At 45.1% G+C, this 23,255-nt stretch overlaps 1 protein-coding gene across 1 annotated transcript in view; it reads right to left on the bottom strand.

Moving 5' to 3' along the window:
* LOC142764763 (uncharacterized) overlaps positions 1-23,255 on the bottom strand; it is a 422,070-nt gene that overhangs the window by 69,330 nt on the left and 329,485 nt on the right. The window contains exon 7 of the mRNA XM_075865291.1: positions 7,156-7,173. Within this exon, the coding sequence (XP_075721406.1) occupies positions 7,156-7,173 (18 nt within the window). The remainder of the gene's footprint in view (positions 1-7,155; positions 7,174-23,255) is intronic.

Here is a 23,255-nt window from a genome sequence, read left to right as displayed (position 1 = left end):
TCTACCTCTAATTTCAATACAACAGTCGTCTAGCGTCTACCCCAGACGCCGCCCTCCCATCGATTGTTTCGGACATTCCTAGTGCTCAGCGAAACGAACTCTTAAAGCTTCTCGGCCGCTTCGTATGTATATCGATCACAAGCAAACCACTTTGGGCAGAACTTCAATTGCTCATCATATAGACACCGGCAGCCATGCATCCCTGCGCCAGCGTTCATACTGCGTCTCTGAAGCTTAACGCCAGAATATTGATGACCAGGTGACTAACATGATTAGTCGGGGATTCATACAGCCGTCCCACAGCCCTTGGGCATCTCCGGTGGTGCTTGTGACAAAGAAGAACGGTAGCAACTTCTTCTGTGTTCATTGTAGCCGCCTTAACAAAATCACTTGCAAAGATGTCTGTCCACTCCCCATGGTTAATGACGTGCTAGACTGTTTGCAAGAAGCGGAGTTCTCTTCGCTGGATCTTCGGTCGGAGTTGGATAAAGCTGACCACGCCAAAACTGCGTTTGTTACTCCTGGCTGCTTGTACGAGTTCAACGTGATTCAGTTCGGCCTTTTCTATGCCCCGGCCACTTTCGAGCGTCTTATGGACAATATATTTCGAGGTCTCAGGTGACACACGTGTTTGTGCTATCTGGACGACGTCATGTTTTTTTTCTTTTGAAAGTCTTCGATAGCCATATCCGGTGCCTCGAAAGCGTCCTGGAATGCCTCACACAGGCTGGGCTACAACTAAATTCGAAGAAATGTCACTTCGCCGCACGGAAACTCACCATCTTAGGACACGTTGCCAGTAAGAATGGCGTTTTACCCAATCCAGGCGAACTCCGCGCCATATGCGAGTTTCCTAAGCTGTCGACAATCAATGAACTCCGGAGCTTTGTAAAGCTATGCTTGTTTTTTTTGACGACTATTTCACATCAAAATTGGCCTATTTAACACGTCTACTTGCGGACAGCAAAGGAATCATGGCATGGTCGTCCGCCTATGCCGACGAATTCGCGAAATTACGTAATCTTTTGACATTGCCGCGGATTCCCTGTCACCACGACCCAGAAGCCCCTACCAAAATCCACACGGACGCTAGCGGAGCCTGCCTTGGCGCTATTCTTCCTCAGCGAAAGTATGGCTTCAACGAGTGCGTTATTTCTTACGGGAGTTGTACTCTGACCACAGTTGAAGAGTTCAGTCACGGAGAGAGAATGTCTACCATCGTTTGGGCAATCGCTAAATTTAGACCTTACGTATATGGCCGCCAATTTGATGTCGTGACTGATCACCACGTCCTCTGCTGGTTATCGTCCCTAAACGAGCCATCTAGTCGTCTAGGCCATTGCGCAATACGTCTTTAAGACAACAAAATCTATGTCGTGTAAAGGTCAGCGCGCAGACATTCAAACGCCAACGCTCTCCTCGGCCTCCGCTTCCTCGTGACTGTGCAAATGCGCCTGTTTGAACTTACAATTATGCGTCCTTCACACATGCTGACGTGTATTTTGAGCAGCGTCAGGACCATTCGATCGTGTCTTTTATGGAGTTCCTAGCACGCCCTCTACGAGTAGTGCTAGTGGCTAGCTGCAGCACACAGCTCGTCATTTCACTATGGGCCATGCTCTACTATACCGCCGCAACTGCCTCACTGACGGTCGCAAGTGGTTGTTGGTGATTTCTCGTCATTTACGTGGTGATATCTGCGCCTCCTTACATGCAGACACCAAATGCGGCCACACTGGCGTAATAAAGACATACGCACGCCTCCGGCCGCGATACTACTGGCGGGGAATGTACCGATTCATTTGCCATTACGTGCGTTCATGCTCAAAGTGTCGACGCTGGCAGAGTCTACAGTGTACCATCACAGGACCGTTCCAGCCATTTCCCTGTTCCTCACGACCTTTCAATCGCATTAAAATGGACTTGTACGAATCCCTCCTGTACACACCGACGTGAACTGCTGGGCGATTGTCGCTATCGATCATTTGACACGGTATGCTGAGACTGCTGCGCTATCAGAGGTAACATCACGGCGTACTTCACGAGCTACTCGGCGACCGCACGTTCTCTTCAGAAGCTGTACAAGCCCTCCAGCGTGAAACCAATGTCGTTCATCGAATGACCAGTGAGTGCCATCTTCAATTGAATGGCATGACTGAACCCTTTATTCGCACATTGGGCGACATGCTATCCATGTATGTCTCTGCTGACCACACCAACTGGGACCGCATACTACCATTTGTTACGTATGCTTTCAACAGCGCCACTCGGTCTACGACAGAATTTTTTTCCTTCTTTCTTCTCTATGGTCATAAACCCTGCTCATTTATGGACACAGTTCTGTTGTATCACCCGGACACTTCAGAGCATGCAACTCTCTGTGAAGTTGACACCTATGCTGAAGAATGCGGGCAGCTAGTACGTTCGCTAACCACACAAGACCAAGCACACTAAAAAGACCACCAGGACGTCAACCTGCATCCCCAGTCATATTCGCCTAAAGCATTGGTGTGGCTTCGCGTTGCCTCCTCAGCTCCTGGCCTTTTTTCAAAGCTGCTGCCTAAGTACGAAGGCCCCTACCGCGTCCTACATCAAGCATCTCCGGTAAACTATATCATCGAGCCCGTTTATTCATCAGCACACGCCGCCGTCATGGCTGTTAGGCTGTTCACGTCAACCGGCTGAAGCCACGCTATGGTCCATCAGTCGTACTTGTTCTTTAGGTCGTCAGGATGAATTCTTTTTCACAGGAGAGTGATTTGTACAATGGATATGGTGCAAACAGCAGTGCCAGCAAAAGATGAGGACGAAGACTGTTGTTGGTGCTCGTTATTGCTCCGATTCGAATCGCTGATCACTTGATTTGTCTTCGCTCAACTCAACGCTAAATGCGTGCTAGCAATGTGAATATATCAGAAGATGCTTTGTACTTTACTCAGTATAAAAATTATCTTTCTTGTGGTGTTCCTTTGTTTTGCGTGTTATTTCCATACCACGGTCTGTAAGTTTCGTCATCATTAGGATTGAACATGCGTGTGTTCTTCTAAAAAAAGGAGGTTTGGTCCAGTCGGCTATGCATAGCTGAAGCAATAAAGCGCCATGAACGGGATAACCAAATAATAGGCACGCAGGACGAAGCCTTCGTCCTATGGGTCTCTTCTTTTTTTATCCTGCTCATTCCGCATCATTTCTTCGAGTATGCGTATGGTAATGTGCTGTTTATCTGCTAATTGTTTGAGCCTGTGATGCCACATTTGACACAAAAGTTCATTTTCGGAAACGGGCAAAATCAAACAAAACCAAGTACATTTTTTTCGTTAGTGCTAGTCATGCTTTTGATTTGTTGTAGATGCTGCTTGGCCTGAGTGTTTAAAAATTTATGTTTGCGAAATGTGTAGTTTTAAACGTGCGAGGGATGGTGCAGGATGACCGAGTGGATGCATCAAAAAAAAAACATTGCACACATTGCAAGGTGCCGCACGCGTGAGCATGCTCCTAAAAAAGCTTACAGTGCATGAGACAAGAGAAAAGAAGACAAAAGGATAAACAGTGCGCGACAAAGAGATAGTAAAGGACGAGGCGCCGCTGGAATTAGTTTTCGCAATGACGACGCACCCCGTGTGTGCTGCCATTCATGCAAGTTGGAACTCCGAATCCCTCTCACCAAGGTGGTAAATGTAGGGATATTTGGCCCTAGCCAGCGTTCATGTTTGAGTGAAGGTTTCCGATAGGAGGTATATGGACCACTAGATAAATTTGTTGATTGATGCGTGGGGTTTAACGTACCAAAACCACCTTATGAATATGAGAGACGCCGTAGTGGAGGGCTCCGGAAGTTTCGACCCCCTGAGTTCCTTTAACGTGCACCCAAATCCGAGCAACGGACTAATCGAGCACTGTAGAACCCGTAAGCCATTGAACTAGGCCGGCTCGCTTTATTGAGCTGCGCCGTTGGGAGCTGCTTTGCCCATCTGTAGGCACCGTTCAGACAAGTTTTCCGGTCTCATTGAAGTGCCTGAATACATAGCCTAGCGAATGAAAAAAAAACCTTGAGACGGCGTCGGCGGATTGTGCCCGGGATACATTTGGCACGCGAGTACGCGTCTCTTTTCTGTGTGCCCCTAACGGCGAATGTCAGACACTTTTAGACAGGGCAGTGTGAGCAACGCAGCTTCACTGGTCAGTGTACGGTGCCTACAGAGTCTCACTCCGTCACACTTCTAAGCCGCCCGGCCACAGTTCAGGTAACTGCTCAGCGCACAGCCATCAACTAAGGCTGCGCTTATACTTATGAATTTTGTTGACCAAAACAAGTTCTAATCATATGTGAGGCGCCACACCCATAAGTACGTATTAGCTTGTGCGTGCCTTCACTTGAAAATACATATATACGTAGCTCTAAAAACCCCAGTGTTTCTCAGGATGCGCTGACAACGCTACGCTAATCAAGAAGTCCTCCGCAGATGATATGGTGATATCTATTTCGGAAGGCGTCTACTTCAGTGCATCAGTATTACATGCGCACAACCATCGACCCTTCCACACAATAAAATATATTTTAGAAATACCTCACACATTCTTAAAAATACTTGTTTTTCGAAACTTTTATCCTATAATGCACCACACGCAACCACAACATTGCTGACATGTGGAGGTAGGAATACATGGCCTGCCAGTAGTTACAATGCGATAAAATATTGCATATATCGCGCTACGACGGAAATGATACGAAAACAGCATGACTAGTGGCTGCGGATGAGACCAGGACTGATGTAGTACGTTCGGCAAAAATCTATGGTGTTTGCAGCGAAGCACTAAGATACGCGGGCATTTTTTTTTCAAATGTTTTTGTGCGTCAATATTTATATGCGCATCTATGTCGGCTATACACCTTTTCACAGGAAGGAAAAAAACACCGCCATGATGGGCTGTGCCCGGGAGTACAAAGGCTAAGGGCACAGCGTTGTCAGTGCATTTTCGAGGGGACGCGCCCATTTGCACAGCCCAAGGAGGGCTATGGCGGAGCCCAGGGAAGCGTTTATGAGAAGGTGAATACTCGGCGGGAATTTTTCTTGGCATTGAAGTGAAAGCGTTGGAGGCACAGCTCCAGCCCATGAACTACGCGAAATAGCCCGCTCTGGCTAGCGTCTTGTAACGCTGTGGAAAGTGACGGGGGCACACCATAGGCGTTTCATGTAGCTGCAGACGCTGCTTAGCGTTCCAGGTGCACGTAAAAAGACGGGGCTTTCTCGCGCGTTCAAAAACACAAAGTAACCACTGATAAATTGAAATAAATACGAACATGTTACTGGTGTGAGCTGCGTGCTGTCTCTAATTGCTCGACGTAGAAAATAAAGGAGGATAAATTTTATTTCAAGTTAAATATATATATATATATATATATATATATATATATATATATATATATTTATATATATATATATAAATTGTGGAAATACATTCACTGGCAGTAGAATGTACGGGATTTGGCTTCGTAGCTTTCTATTCAGTGCCAAAAAAAAGTTGTCGCCGAGAATATTATCTCTCGGAAGGCAGTAATGTATGTGGAACACTTAAGTGCAAGCATGTCGTAATTATTATTTCGAACAAACTATTTTGATCGTCATACACGGCGGTAGCGTTCCAAAAACAGCGAAGGAATAGCCTGTTACAAGAAAAAAACGTACTTTACCCTGTGTCATAGCAGGGCATCCTGGCTTTTCACCTTTCGTTTATAAGGCGAGTTGTCCACAAAAAGCGCAATAAAGCTTTCAAAGCCTTCTGGGCTGAAAATAGACTCGACCAAGGACCCAGAATAATTAGTTCCGACAACGGGGTTCACCTCGTGCATCTAGAGCTTCGGTAAGAGTTCCTGTCGTCTCTCTCTGTAACTTCTTGTTTCCGTCATTTTTACATCCTTTGCCTCCTTACACAGCAGAGGGCAGCCAGCTAGTCTAAGAACTGGCTAACTTCCTCGTCCTTCAACTCATTTCTTTCTCTTTCCCCTTTCGTCTGACGCACTGCAAAATCTTGTTTGCAAAAGACTGAGCCACCATAATTATCTACGTCTTCACTATACATTAACCCCGCCCTGGCGGTCTTGTTGCTAAGGTACTCGGTTGATAAACCGCAGCTCGCGGGATCGAATCTCGGCTGCGGTGGCTGCATTTTTAGTGGAGGCGGAAGTCCTGTAAGCGTGCGTGCTCAGATTTGGGTGCACCGGTTAAAAACCCAAGTGGTCAAAATTTCTTGCGTCATTCACTACGACATATCTCATAAATACAGGGAGATTTCGGTACACTGAACTTCACATATGAATCGTGTCAAGTACACAATAATTTCCTTGATATGAATAATATGTTAATGCGGTATGATTATTTATAATTAATACGCTAAAATATATTAGTGAACAAAACTTTGCGATCGAAGTTGCGTCCACTACGGAAATAAAGTACTTAAGCTTCGAACTCGCATGACTTTCACTGCACACGTGGCCTTCCCAAATGTGTACAGAATCGATCCCCGTAGCAAAGGATGACTCCTGAAATGGACTAAGTTTCATTTTCTTGTAAGCGCAGTATGAGGCGCACGATGAATATTGACTATTGAAAAAAAGATAGAACAACAAAGCAGAAGCACCATGCTATAATTTTTTTCAGAAGCTCCTTGCCACATATGTTGTTATCGGTATGAGCATACAAGCGCCATGTAGTTCTAAGCTACATTTATAAATAGCGTAGCGTCACGTGGTGGGAATTCATCTGCATGCTCGTACAAAAAAGGCAAGCTGGTTCTCTAAGCCCATTTTTTATGGCTACAACGGAAAACCCTCACTCACTATATAAATTTAGTTGTTGCGTGAAAACAATGCTTTTGAAAGGCAGTTGAAGAGTCTATTTTTCCGCGTGGTTATGTTGCCAGTCATAGTAGAAATTGTTGGCTAAAACCAGCGAAAACTTGACATTTCAGTGCATGTTTTCAACACCGCGTTATATTCAGATCTCTTTTCCGAATGTTACAAGGAATCCTCGCCATTATTTTTATTCGGATTTGGTGTGCCAATATTATTTTTACGCAGATAATAAGTGCACTACCAAAGCAGTGGTAAATAAGTAAATTTCACCAGCAACACGCAAAGAAAAAATGTTTACTTACCATTCCTGCAGTGTTCAGCTTGGAAGAAAACAAGATCGAAAAGTTCACGTGAGTTGATGTCATCAAGGTTTAATTTTAAGTACGTAATTTATCCTTCACATTCCAAAAGACAAAGTACCTGTATTTTGCCGATTTTGAAAAATTAGCATTGAGTCAAAAAGAAAGTATTTGCGATATTTTTCATATTTTTAACTCTTAAAAGTCACTGAACAGGGGTAGTCGCTAAAATAAACTTCTCTACATGCGCTAATGTTCTATTTGAACCACCTATTGCCTTCATAATGTCTGTATGTGTGCACTTTGCTTGCTCATGCGCAACCGAATAAGCAGTGAATTAAAATAGAGAAGTTGTGAGACGAAGAACGTCTCAGGAAGAGAATTAGAGCAGGTGATATTTCGAGGTAGGCTGAATGTCTCAATAAGCTATAGATGTACCGGCAGAAGAGTACTGTTCTGATACTGGGGAGTCGTATCATTTATGTACAGGCGTCAATACCGGAGGCACCGGTGGAAAGAAAAGGTATGCACGTTTCGAAGTCTCGGTTTCGTTGGATTTTACAATTTTGGATCAGCGAGAACTATCGTCAATGCCTTAACTTAAGAAACCAGATCAATTCACTACGTTCTTTCCGTATTAAAAGAACAAAGCCAAATACTAGATGACTGATAGCCTGGACATGACGTAATTGAGGACTACAGAAGAAAAAACCTAAAAACTTCAAAAAAACGCAAGTTACACCTAAGTCCCGCGCACGAAAAAAGTTCTTGTCAGACTAAGGTCGCTGCTTAGATGTCGTAGCTAAAGCCCCTATTTGTGGCGCTTCCACGTGAAGAGACAGCGATGTTAGTTTCTATGGGGCAGCCGATCGAACTGCAGCGCCTTATTATCATTCCGTCCTTCATTCAAAAATCACCAATACAGGAGCAGGCTGACTCAGTAGGTGTTTCTTCCAAGAGTGAAGTAATCGCTTGAAGGTTCACTGTCATATCGATTGGTCCGTGTGAGAACCAAGCTGCCTTGGACTCGAAAAGCCACATCAGTCTTCTCTTCGGCGTTTGAGATATTCACAAGGAAGAGTGTTTTTGTAACACATCTTTAACTTTCGCGATCTAGTGTTCTTCATATGGCTCTAGTTTCAGCTTAAGCTAAATCCCTCCCATCAGCAGAATACAATGCTTCAAGTCAATCAGTCCGTGTGCACAAGAAATTTCAGAAAGACCCACTCCTACACTCATCACCTATATGTTATATTAAAATAAAAAAAGGCCTCGCTGTGCACTCAGAAACATCAATGACTGGAAGAACTGCGCGATCTCAGAAAATTATTTCGCAGTTAAGTGAAGGAAAAGCACGTTTTTCCAAAGTCATATCTAGTTTAAGACATTATACTCTGTAAGTATGCTATTTCTTGATGCTCACCTCTGGACCACCAATACACGAAATAAAGTTTTGTCTCAGCACATAAAATCACTTTTTTCAATCAGTACGCTTTGCTTTTTTGTCTTTACAAGCCTTTCCATCATTTTTTTCTAAATGATCTCTTTTCTGTGTCCACAGTATTGGGTATAAAAACACATAAATTTTTCTCATGTTCATGCTTGCAGTGTTCTTTTATCTCCTTTTTTGTTTTTCTGAGGAAAGTTGTAAACGAAGCAAGCCTATTCCAACGCGCGTTTTGGATATTCCCTTTTGTTAAATTTGATTACGTCCACAACACCTGGGTCACAAATGCTCAGCCCAAACTGCACCTCGTAGTTAAAGGAGGTTCACAATCATTGTAGCTTGTTCTGTTAAGATTGAGCACAAGACACAAACACCAGAGACTATTCCAGGGCTGGCGCTACAACCAGTGATAAGGCTCAAATATTCAACAGCGCACGTGTAAATGCCGACACACTTCGCTGCTAGTCAGTTGCTCGACAGCCGACGCTCTCTTCACCGCTATGAGTGTCAGTGTTTCGCTCTGATCCGTCTTTTATAAGATCATAAGTTCAATGCAATAAACAGTTTATTCGAATATCCAGTCTTCACCCTTCGCCCACGTCACTACACCTTGACATCTGGGAAAGGTTGTTTCGTATACCAGATGTTCCGGTCAAGCGCCGAACCCGGCGCAAGTACCAAAGAAGACACCAACGCCACCCCAAACAGCAAGAAAGCTGCAAGAAGAGGAGACTGCAGCCAGAGTAAGGCCCCTTCCCGAACAACTTATGCAGTAATCCAGGATTCTGTCATGAACAGCAGCAACTGTGTCCACCCCTGTGCGGCCTGCCCCACAAGACCCCAAGCTTCCGCGGATTGTCGATCAACGACCCGGCAAGCTGGCTCGAAGCACACAATCTAGTCACCACTTTGAATGCCTGGACGACCGAAGATAAGCTTCGACGTTTGTACTTTACCTTGAAGGAGGCAGCACGTGCCTGTTTCAGGAATCAAGAGACAAACCCCACAACCTGTGACGTTCTTCAGGCTAAGGTCTTGCCCACTTTTACAAGTGCGGTCCGCAAAGAGAAGGTCGAAGCTCTTCTCAATCCCACGTGTAGCTGCCAAACGAAAACTTGGCACTCTCCACGGAAGAAATGATGAGACGCTTCCGTAATTTCGACCCTGAATCCGCCCAGGACAAAAAAAACATTCGCCCCATCATGCGAGCAGTTAAGCAGAAAATTTTCGGGGGCCCGATCCGGAATGCACCGAACATGGTGCAAAAATTTGTATCAGAAGCGACAACCATGGACAAGGCCCTAGAAATGCACACACGACAAATCAACCACCGTTCGATTGATTGATATGTGGGGTTTAACGTCTCAAAACCACCATATGATTGTGAGAGACGCCGTAGTGGAGGACTCCGGAAATTTCGACCACCTGGGGTTCTTTGACGTGCACCCAAATTTGAGCACACGGGCCTACAACATTTCCGCCTCCATCGGAAATGCAGCCGCCGCAGCCGGGATTCCAACCCATGACCTTCGGGTCAGCAGCCGAGTACTTTAACCACTAGACCACCACGGCGGGGAAATCAATTACCGTTCGATTTCCGGCTATCCAGAGTTATATAACCACTCTACTCAGACGATCTGCGTGAGACAATAATGGTTGTAGTGCGCAAAGAACTTCACTTAATGTTTCCGTCGTGCCAGACTTAAGTTTCGACAATCACAGACATCATCAGAGAGTAAATCCAGCAATGACTGGGCATCCTCATTACAGCCGCACCCCAAAGTCATCAGTTACGATACTGCTGCCCGACGCAACACGTCGACCCCGTGTCCAAGTCAAGTGGCCGCGTCACCACACTTTTGGCGCCAGACACCACCACCACTACCACCGCCAACGCCATATCGTCCACCCGCCGGCCAGTGTAACGCTCTTGTGAAAACCAACTTGTAGTGCGCCCCCGACCACCGCCCTCTTTGCTACCGTTGCGGAGAAGCTGGCCACACCTACCACCGCTGCCATTACGGACCAATGAGACTGCGTGGTTCAGCCATCGACGTGCCGCGTCCTCAGTGGGTGAAAGACAACGCGACATCGTCGACTACCTTGCAGCAACGCAATGAACACATCGAGGATCTTCCCGTTCGCCATCATCAGGCCTCTCCACGTTGCCTCACCACCGGTCGTACATTGGCTCAACACAGGGTCGGTTGCCTAGTTCGTACTCGGAAAACTAAGGACAGCAACCCATAAAGCTAGCTTGGTTGCTGAAGGACGAACCAGTGAAGACCCTCCGCTGCCGACAACGACGCCGAGACGAAACTTCAAAAACCTGCCGCAGCGTCCACAAAGTCTTGAGATTGAAACTTTGTGAAAGGTGACGATGACGCAACGCTGAAGCAATAGTACAAACAGTCGTAGCCATCATCCGAGGACACGACCCTATGGCAACGCGAGGTGACGAACTAGCGACCTCGACGTTCTCATCGACGGCCACAGCGTAAGAGCTCTCGTCGATACTGTAGCCGACTATTCCATCATCAGTGGAACATTCAACTCAGAGTTGAAGAAAGGTAAGATTGCCTGCAAAAGCCCCAACCTCCGTACAGCTAGAAGTCACCTAGTTCCGCCGACAGGAACCTGCAGAGCCAAAGCAACCGTTAACTGTACGATTCATCCTTCATGCTTTGTCATATTACAGCATTCCTCGAGAGATGTCACCCTTAGTATGGACTTCTCAATTCTTCATGGTGCCATCATCGACCTGAGAACTCAGTCAATAACACTCTCACAAAAAACACTACCACCACGATAACCTCAAGGAAACTGCGCCTGCAGTGTGCATTTGAACAACAAGTCACCAATCTGCCTCACTCAAGCATTTTGAATTCTGCCAGCACTGCACAACCAGAATACTTCGAAGGCGTCGTTAAAGGCAATCAGCACCTGCTGGTTAAGCACGATATTTGCATCGCAAGAAAAATTCCTAACATACGTGCAGGAAACAACAGTGATGCTCACGATTTTATGCAATGAGTACAAGCACATCAGCATAGTCAGCAATGCTTTGGACTTCATCGATTCTGCCAAATTACTTCGTCAACTAAAACACTTCAACCAGCTTTCGAGGTTATTCCGAGCGTTCTGTCACATGAACAAGAACGCAGAAACTTGCTCCTGAAGAACAGGAACAGCTTTTGTCATCGTCTAGAATTCGACAGACATCTGTCACAAAACATGGAATCGTGCCAAGCCGCAACTAGGTCACAGCAGCACTAGCTCAATCTTTACACGTTGCTTGCTATTAAATGCGAAGCATTTTTTAGCGAACTTACATGACTTTGAGCGTACCAATCTATCTACCTAGCCGCCTACCTCGTTTAGATTTAATGGCCGTTTTGGTAATGGTATCAATAGCAAATTATTTATGAAATAACATGACGTATGGCGAGCATTACTGACTAGTCATGACAACCAAGGCATACATGCATGAATGTCATCATTTACATTTATTGGTCTTGCCGCTCTTGCAGTGGTTTTGTTCACATGACATATTGCTGAATTAGAACGATACGAAGTCACTGCATGGCGAACATAAGTGAGAGACCCTAACGTGGAAATCATGCCATACATGTCATGTAAGTCCCGACTGCACGCCACCTCAAGGTGCGCTCGCAGTCGTTTCAATATTTTTACATACAGGAAATGTGGTATTACGGTACGTGAATTGAAGACGAAGGTATATTACTGGTGCAAACATGATAATCATGGGATGCGTGTCATGTAAGAACATGACAACATACAACCCTCATGATGAGCTCGTGGTCATTGCGCTAGCTTCACATATACCAAGCTTGGTATTACGAGGCGTGAATGGAACACGAAGGTATAAGACTTGTGCAAACATGAAAATCATAAGATGTGTGTCGTGTGAGAACATGACAACATACAACGGTCATGAAGAGCTCGTGGCCGTTGCGCCAGCTTCACTAATACTAAATATCGTTTTACGTGGCGCGAACGAACGGTGAAGGTAAACGACAGGCCCAACATGATAACCTTGACATGCGTTGTCATGCGAAACATCAATAAATGCTGCGCTCATAGTGCGCTCGCGGTCGTTTGGCTAGCTTCACATACATCAAATTTAATTTAACGTGATATCACCAAGTGAGAAAGGCATTTGACTGGTGCAAACATGATAATCATGACATGCGTGTTATGTAAAAACACGACAACATACCACGCTCGTGATGCCCTCGGGGCCGGTGCGCTGCTTTCACATATACCAAATTTTGTGATATGGACGTGAAAGTAACAAAGGTACTTGACCAGTGCAAACATGATAATCATTAGATGCGTGTCACGTAAGAACATGACAACATACCACGCTCACGATGAGCTCGCGGCCGTTGCGCTAGTTTCACGTATACCAAATTTCGTATTACGAGACGTGAATGGAACACGTGTGTATGACTGGTGCAAACAAGCAAGTCATGAGATATATGTCATGTGAGAACATGACAATATACAACGCTCATGAAGAGCTCGCGGCGGTCGTGCTAGCTTCAGATATAACAAAGTGGGTATTATGGGACAATGAAAGACGAAGGTATATGACTGGTGCAAACTTGATGATCATGAGATGCATGTCATGTAAGCATATGAAACATGCAACGCTCACAATTAGCTCACGGCCATTGCGCTAGCTTCACAGATACCAAAGTTGGTATTACGGGTCGTGAATGGAAGACGAAGGAATTACTGCTGCAAACATGATTATCATAAGATGCGTGCCATGTAGAAACATGACGACATAAACCCTCATAATGAGCTTGCGACCGTTGCACTAGCTTAATATATACAAAATTTGGCCTTACGGGACGTGAATGTAAGACGAAGACTGGTGCAAACATGAAAATCATGAAATGTGTATTCGTGGTGGCCCTAAGAACATGAAAACATACAACGCCCATGATGAGATCGCGGCTGTTACGCTAGCTTTATATATATCAAATTTGGCCTTACGGGACGGGAACGGAAGACGAAGGTACATGACTGGTGCAAACATAATAGTCATGAGTTGCGTGTCACGTAAAAACATGATAACATACAACGCTTATGGTGAGCTCGCGGCCGTTGCGCTAGCTGCACGTTAACCAAATTCGGTTCATTCGTCGCGAATGAACGGTGAAGGTGAAAGATACGCCCAACAAGATAATCATAACATGCGTGTTATGTAAGAACATGGCAACATACAACGCTCTTGATGCCCTCGGGCCGTTTCGATAGCTTCACACATACCCTATTTGGTAGTGAGTGACCTTAATGAACGACAGAAGTAAATGACACGTCCAAACATAATAATCACTATATGCGTGTTATGTAAAACGTGACTACATGCTACGCTGATAGCATGCTCGCGGCGATTTCGCTAGCTCCAAATATACCCAGTTTAGTATTGCGTGCAGTAATGAACGTCGAAGCTAAGTACACGCCCAAACATGATAATCTTGATTTGCGTGCCATTTAAAACTTGACTACATGCAACGCTCTTAGCACGCTCGCAGACGTTTCGCTAGCTCTACATCTACCAAATTTGGTATGACATGACGCGAGTAGACGACGATGATAATTGACACATCAAAGTATGACAATTCCGACACGCGTGTCATGTAAAACATGACTACATGCTACGCTCATAGCGTGATCACGAGCGTTTCGCCAGCTTCACATATACTAAATTTGTTATCATTGTCCCGCTGCGGTAGTCTAGTGGCTGCTGACCCGCAGGTTGAGGGTTTGAATCCCGGCTGCGGCGCCTGCATATCCGATGGAGGCGGAAATGTTGCAGGCCCGTGTGCTAAGATTTTGGTGCACGTTAAAGAACGCCAGGTGGTAGAAATTTCCGGAGCCCTCCACTACGGCGTCTCTCATAATCATATGACAGTTTTGGGAAGTTAAACCCCACATATCAATCAAATCAAATTTAGTGTCAGGTGACGTGAATAGACTATGAAGGTAAATGACACGTTCAAACGTGATAATAATGACATGAGATTCAACTATGGCATAATTTATGTTCGCCTCATAAAATTGTGCTGATTTTGAAGTGACATATGAGCCTTCCTCATTCGTTCTTCGCGTACTACCGATTATTACTCTACGTTGGTTCAGCCAAATTTTTCTGCAACTCCTCGCCGGCTTTGTGAACCTCAACTACTGGGGCTTCACATGCTTGTTTTCTTGAGCACATGGCTCTGCTCAGTCATTTCTGGCTGGGCAGGTACACGTGATGAGCCATCTGTCAAGGAACGGCCGTATCTCTTCGTTATGGAACGACGCCTGCGCGCGAGCCTTCGAACTGCCGCGAGTCAGCGTTCACGGCCACCCGTTTTTTGACCATTTCTTTAACGACAACTGCGTGACTGTGATGTTGTGCACAATAAGTATAAATGCACTGCCCGTGGATTGTCTCTTCAGCGGGGCCCCGCCGCGGTGTTCTAGGGCCTAAGGTACTCGGCTGATGACCCGTAGGTTGCGGTATTGAATCCCGGCTGTGGCGGCTGCATTTCCGATGGAGGCGGAAATGTTGTAGGCCCGTGTGCTCAGATTCTGGTGTACGTTAAAGAGCCCCAGGTGGTCGAAATTTCCGGATCTCTCCACTATGGCGTCCCTCATAATCATATGGTGGCTTTGAGACCTTAAACCCCCATATCAATCAATCATCTTTAGTGGGTTAAGTCGTAGTAGCACCAGCGTGATCTTCACCAGTTGATTGCTATTCCTGCAAGTATGTTACCTTTCCAATGCTGAATGCATTTGTTGTGATGCAACCACCAGTCCTCTGCTGCTGCTACTACCTTGCCAACTTACCGTTATGTTTTTCAGCTTACACGCGTTATTCTGCAAAACCCTTCTCGTTTTGAGTGGTGATGTTGAACTAAAAGCCTTCGAATAAAGCAGCGAAAACCAGTAAAACCCATTATTCTTTTAATAGGCCAACAGCACGGAATGCAGTTGGCTCCAATGCTCCCAACAATGTTATTTATGTACACTCTCTTTCCGCGCTTGCTGTCGATGATCCTCTATCTGAGTCTCAAATATTCGCTTATTTTTTATGGGCAAACTAATTAGCTAATAATATTGCTGAGGTCACGTTATTTCAACGAAGGATCACCTTTCGTTTCAATGCTTTGGAATCGCGTACTGGTGCTCTGGAATGCTCTCTTGAACCTAATGAACACAGTGATGCTAATGCTCCAAGGGCCACAATTATTTACTTAACGTCTAAGATCAACGAACTGGTCCTAATAAATCTTGAAAATCAGACAAGGAGAAATATTGTGATCGTACAAGGTATTTTAGAAGACCACAATAAAAGCACTAGCATGCTATTATGCAGCGTAACTTCTGTGTCTAACAAAACATTTAACATTACCTGTCCCCGAATCGAATGGTTCCACATGGTTGAAAAACTATACGTACTGGCTATACGCGACCTTTCCTTCTAAAGCTTTTTACCTAGGGGAAGAAAAAAGTTGTTCCAAAATATGCATTTAAACTGAAAGGCTCAAATGTCTTTGATTCAGAAACCTTTTCTGCACGCATGAGACACGTATGAAAAAAAAAATATTTTGGAGGCTTTACTTCCTTTCCACAACCAAGACTCCGTGGTGAAGTTAAGATACGATCATGTGTTCATTGATAACGCACATTATAATAGGGAGAAACCTCAAACTCATTAGCAAATATCTCAATTCGAGCAGCTGACTCTCAATTTTCTATTCCCTAATATTCATTCTATTTCTATTCTGCCACTATACATGACCTCAACACAGCTGAGCCTGGTAGTCCTTATGGACCTGGACTGCAACAAAATTTGGCACTCCGCAAAAAGTCAATATGTAGGTGGCCTACCTAGAAGTAGTGCTGCCCGCCAAATGTCGACTTTGAAATACAAGCGCTCATTTTAGAACAAAAAAACTTGCAAAAGACGGCGTGTTTGAGACTAAAACTAAAAAACAACGACGCCATTACGGCTGACCAGAAGTGATGTAAACAATAGATAAAGTGTTTGCTCCACGCTCTTCGAGCACGCACATCGCCGACGCGCTCCCTAGTGTGTGTGTTTTTTCTATTGGCATCTTCGGCTGACATTCAATGGCACCGTGATGGTGGAAGGAAAATTACGTAAAACACCGCCCAAGTTTCACGCCTCGCTACGGGTCATTCGAACGTGTGAACCACAAAACTTGAATCCGCTCCAGCAGTGCTGTATGTGAGAGATGCCATTCAACAGACGACAATTTCCAGTGTGCTGTTTGTACTGGCAATAAGAGAGCGAACAACAGAAAATTAAACAATGACAGACGCTTGCGAGACGCTAAGTGTCCAGTGAATGCACGTCTGTGCTCCGGGGGTTGTGCTGTACGAGTCGTATACAAACTCGACGAGGGTTACAGTAACTTTCGCATCGCCTTCGGTGTCTAGAGTATACTCTTGGCACCAAAGTAATACCCCTGTCACACGTGGTAACTTAAGTGCGCTTTGAGCGAGTGTACTTACGCTCATGAAGTGTCATTTTGGCGGTTCGCTGCGGCGCGAAAAAGCGAAGTGTACTTTGTAAATGATGGCAGTGGCGATTGACAGATTTGTAGCACAAGGTATATTTGTCATTTTTGCCCGTGTGTGTCGTCTTCGCACCACGTCATCTTCGTTGAAGTAGCACCTGTGGGACATGCCATCCTAAATGAGTAGCAAGAAACTCACCTACACATGTCCAAGTGTACCTGGAAGTAAACAACGCGACGGACGCAGCCATTGTTGTTCATGTGCTGTTGCATCTCCCTAGCGGATGTGGCCGCAAACAGCCCGACAGTAAAGTGGCGAGGTTATTGTTGTATTTTATGACTTGTTTTAAACATAGCAGTATTCGTAACAACAAAAACAATCATTTACACATATTATGAGCGCCAACGTAGGCAACAGCGTCTTTCTCTACAAGCCACTGGTACCGAGGCTACACACTTCATCACAGCCGTCGCAGTGAAGTGAGGTTGGGGAACGCACTTGCCGGCAAGTGTACATTGCAGCGAGGGACACTGAACTTGCTCGAGTGACAGCGCGCAAATGACACTCGCCGTGATGTGTACTCGCTCAAAGCACACTTAAGTTGCCACGTGTGACAGGAGTATAAACCTTGTGTGACTACTGCCGGACGATGCAAGCTCACGCGCGTTTCTCGTCCAGCCGTGCTTTGCGGCAGCGCCAGCTGTAAATAACGCCTGCAATTATGGACCTTCACTCTGTCGTCTGCCAGCGCGCACGGGCTAATGGAATTCCACCACGCTCCACTATCGACCTTCGCGGCGCCGCGGTGGCGTGCACTCGCGTCGTGATTGGCCCAGCCGCAAATGCGGCACCAACACGGGTCGGGTCCAGACAAACGTACATCACGGTACGAGAGCACAGAAAATGCCACCGGTGCCGCCAGGTTAAGGTGCTCTATTTTAACTGAAGAAAGTGGCGGGGACATGCCTCTTATCGAACGATAATCCAGCCTTCCCACTGGTGGACTTGCAAAGTCTGACGTACGTATTCAGGAACGAACGCGCTCTCTTTAGGCGGTGCCAAGGCTGCGCAAACGCACAGGGTGGCTGAGCGACAGCGAGGATTGCTCACAAGGAGCAACGCAGCGACGTTCTGTAGTAGTCGTCATATCCAATTTTGTCCAATTTGCCTGAGCACACCACTAGAGCTCCACCTTGTCTGCTTGCTGCAAATTAGAGCACCAATTATGCGTGACTGCAAGATTTTTCACCATCGTTATCGTAACTTATCCTATATATACTACGTGATTATGGCTGTTTCTGCCCAAGTAAAATTTTGTTGCAGTTGGCCTTTGAAGTCAATTTTCTTAGCATTGCTAAAAACCTTCCAGATCCTTTGTTGTCTGTGGCAACTTATTTTCCTCATATCGTTGGCGTGATAGCCATGGCTTCGTAGTATCATTTACGATTCTGAGTTTACTCCTCTCAGTTTATTGGCGTACGTAAAGCTTATGCAAATATTACGTAATAATTGGCATACGTAATGCACAAGGCATTGGCGGCAGCATTTTATTATTTAAACGATCAGATATTCAATTCTCAGTCCTACACTCGCCTCCTAAAACTGAATGCTTCTGGCGTAAGGTCTACCTAAGTGATGAGTGTTGTATATCGCCCACCCGGATCGGCTCTTGAAGTTCGGCATGTCCTTGCCAATTTAATGTGCGATGTCAATATTGCTTCATCTAGATTATACTAGATGAAGCAATATTGAAGCAATAAACTAAAAAAAGAAAAAGCAGTTCTTACTTTCCTTGGATTACTTCATGTCCCTCGAATTAGGCGCCCCCGAAGATCTAATGATGCCACTGCCCTAGACAGGTATTGAAAGGCTAAGTGTGTACTCAACTCAATGATGAAAACAGCTAAAGAATTTTTGTATCGCCGGATCTCTTAAGTGGCCGGATCAGTGGCCGGATCTCTTAAGGACAAATCTACGCAAACTATGATGTCCAAATTTGCCTCATGCGGAATCGCTTTTTTCTTTCAAAATGAATGATGACGTCATTACTGACGCGGCAGTTATATCCGACGCTTTTAATAACTACTTACAGCCTGTATTTTTTTCTGACAACACCATTTTACCTCTGGCAGGTATTTCTCGTTGTGAAGTAATTGTGTTATCTTGACATTGGGTGTAAAAAATGCATCGTGCTGAATGGAATACATAATGCATTCTTCGTTCGCTACACTCTCTGGTCATCTATATATTTAACAGTCATCATCAATGAATTTTTATGTTGTGGCCATGTTCTTTCTCAATGCAAGACGGCTAAAGCTCTCCCACTCTTCAAATCTGGCGATAAGCAGTTTTTCCATGATTGACTTCTCAATCATGCAAAATGTTAGAAACATAGGACTCATGGTTATAATATGCTCTCTTTGAAATCAAATCAATAATATCTCAAAGAGAACATGGCTTTAGACTTCGTTTTAGCACAACAACGCAATTAGCCGTATTCACGCATATTTTGCGTAGCCTGGATCATGGCCACCAGGTTGACGTTATTTTTGTAGACTTCACTCAGGCCTTTCACACTGCATTACACTCTAAACACCTCGCTAAACGCGCCCCACCGGGGTGGTCTAGTGGCTAAGGTACTCGGATGCTGACCCGCATGTCACGGAATTGAATCGCGGCTGCGGCAGCTGCAGTTTTGATGGAGGCGAAAATGCTGTAGGCCTGTGGGCTCTGATTTCGGCGCACACCAAAAGAAAGCGCAGGTGGTCGAAATTTCCAGAGTCCTCCACGACGGCGTTTCTCACAATCTTATGATTGTTTTGGGACTTAGACCCGAGATATCAATCAACTTTGCTAAACACGACGTGATAACAAACAATCCTCAATTCGTTAATTGGATAACCAGCTTTCTGTTATCTTGATGTCAGTTTCTTTCGTAGAGGTCAACGAACTCTGCATTATTGATCTAACATTTGGAAGGCCAAATGCGTCCATTCTTGAGGCTTTACTTTTTTTACTTCACGTGAACGACTTGCTTGCCCACCTTCTCTCAAGTTTATTTTTATCCCGACAATTGCGTTTTGTGTAAAGGGATTAACACGTAGTGAGGTCACTACCGCTTGCAGGAGGTCTTTGCTCAGTTTCGCGATTACTGCAGAACCTGGCAGATGAACATTAAGAAATCCGTGCTTATGTGTTTTTGTAATTAATTACCCTCTGTTTTTGAAAACTCTTTTGATAACTGTCCTGTAGGTAGGGTATTCGAATATAAGTATCTCGGTGTTGTTTTTACCCACAATGTGTCAGGGTATAAGCACATCGATTAAATATGTAACAAAGCATTGAAAAAATTGGCAGATCCCTATTACAGTGGGAAACGATCATATGCGAAGCATGATTGATAAAGGTTTATATGGCACTTTGAAGTCAGCAGAACGCTACGAGGTGGAGGTATATGACGCCGTGCACAACTTCAGTGTCATAATTATCATGTTTGGATGTGTCACTTAACTTCGTCATCTATACAAGTCACTTGACACCATATTTAGTATGTGCAGCTAACGAAACAGCCGTAAGCACGCTATGAGCGTGGTATGGTGTCATGTTTTTATATGACACGCGTGTCAAGATTATCATGTTTGCACCAGCCCTACACTTTCGTAATTCATTGACGTTACGTAACGCCAAAGTTGATAAATATGGAGCTAGCAAAAAGGCCGCGAGTGCATGATCAAAGGCCCAGTATACTCCGATGTAGCGTTGACGCGCACGCACACTGGGCACAGTGATGCTACGTGAGCAAAACGCGAAAACTCTATAGTCTGATCCTAGGCGTGACCAGCGTCCGTCTGCGCGGCCCGATGGAAACCGGCGCGAAGTGTGACATGCTGCGTATCGTGCCGATACGTCACCCAGAGAACACTGCGTCTCCCGCTTTTCGTAACGGAGGGACGCAGGACGCGCTGAAACGTGCATGCGTCAAAGCAACACAGCGCGGCACGCACCTGCGAGTATTGGCAGGACCGGTGCCTGGTGTGGCAACGCCGGCGTGACGCGACAAAATGAACGCCGGCAAACACGCGCACGGCGTCACGTCGAAGTGTATTGGCGCCTAGACGGTGGCACGTAGTCATGTTCTCACATGACAAGCATCTCATGATTATCATGTTTGCACCAGTCAGATACCTTCGTACTCCACTGACGTCACGTAATACTGAGTTTCGCATATGCGAAGCTAGCGAAACGGTCGCGAGCACATCATCAGTGTGGCATGCAGTCATGTTGTTACATGACGCCCATGTCATTATAATGTTTGAATCTGTAATTTACCTATATCGTCCGTTCGCGTCACGTAATACCGAGTTTGGGGTGAAGCCAGTAAAACAACCGCGAGCGCATCATGAGCGTAGCATGTAGTCATGTTGTTACATGACACGCATCTCATGTTTAGCATGTTTTCGCAAGTATGATACCTCTATCATTTATTCACGTCCCATAATACCAATTTTAGTATAAGTGAAGCTAGTGAAACGGCTGCCACCGAATCATGAGCGTGGCATGTAGTCATGTTGTTACATGACACGATTCTTATTAATAATATGTTTGCACCAGTCACCTACCTTCGCCATCCATTCGCGTACGGTAATACTAATTTTGGTATATGTGATGCTAGCGAAACGGCCATGAGCGCATCCTGAGCGTACCAAGTAGTCATGTTGTTAAATGACGCGCATGTCATGATTTTCCTGTTAGGGTCTGTCACTTGAGTTTGCCATGCAATCATGTCATACCATACCAGTTTTTTCACATACCATGTGAACGAAACAACCGCAAGAGCTGCAGGACAATGAAATGTAGATAATGACATTTATTACATATATCATGATTTTCATTTTATGACTAGTGAAATATGTTTTTTATGCAGTCATGTTACGCGATACCAAGATTGGTATCGATGCCATTATCGAAATGGCCAGAGGAGCTTAAAGTCACAGAAGTCTAGACGGATAGCTAGATAGCTAGATAGCTAGATAGACAGATAGATAGATAGATAGATAGATAGATAGACAGAGAGATAGAGAGATAGATAGACAATAGCTAGATAGATAGATAGATAGATAGATAGATAGATAGATAGATAGATAGATAGATAGATAGATAGATAGATAGATAGATAGATAGATAGATAGATAGGCAGTGATGTCTGGCTTCCGCAGAGGGGTCTCGGCACAGGAAATCTTTCTTATTCTCAAGGAGAAAGTATTGAATCTACCCTAAGGTAGTCTTGACAACATAGTTTTGGCATTAGATGTGCACAAAGCGTTTGACACTATCTCTCACAAAACAATATTGCAAGGATTGGAAAATATTGGATGTGTGCAACATATTTACCACTACGTTCCAACATTTCTGCGCAATCGCACTGCAACTCTCGCATTAGGTTCACTCAAATCCAACCCGTTAAGTATGCCTTATTGAGGCACACCGCAAGGCTCTGTATTGTTTCCCTTTCTTTTTAAAGTCGCGCTACGCAAGCTGGCCATAATGCTAACTCACGAACCACGCCTTGGCTTTGCAAAGTGTGGAGGCGATATAACCCTTTCGACCACTGAAGGGTCCTACGGAGAGCGCCAGGATGTCCTGAAAACTGCCTTGAGTGTAGCCGAAGACTACATAGACAAAGCCGGGATGAAGTGTGCATCGAGGAAGTCAGAGTGCATTGACATACGTCGATATAGGTCGTGGTCTCGCCGAGCACCTGAGCTGACATTTTACTTGGGAGGATTGCCATTCAGAAGAATTAGCACCTTTCGAATACTCGGCATGCACATTCTGGAAAGAACGAGTGCGAAGGTTGCCTTAGATAACCTGAAGCATACAGTAAAAAGCGTGGCAGGACTCGTTAAAAGAATCTGCAAAAGAAATGACAGCAATACTGAGCACGACACGCTGAGGCCTGTGCAAGCACTTGTTCTGAGTCGGCTTGCCTATGCACTCGCTTGCTAGACAACCCGGAAAACAGAGAAGGAGCAAGCCAGCATATTAATTTGACTTGTGACTAAAGCAGCCCTTGGACTATTCACCA

Source organism: Rhipicephalus microplus, chromosome 6 (genome assembly GCF_043290135.1).
Source record: "Rhipicephalus microplus isolate Deutch F79 chromosome 6, USDA_Rmic, whole genome shotgun sequence".
NCBI lineage: Eukaryota > Metazoa > Arthropoda > Arachnida > Ixodida > Ixodidae > Rhipicephalus > Rhipicephalus microplus.
This window is presented reverse-complemented; position numbering and strand designations above follow the sequence as displayed.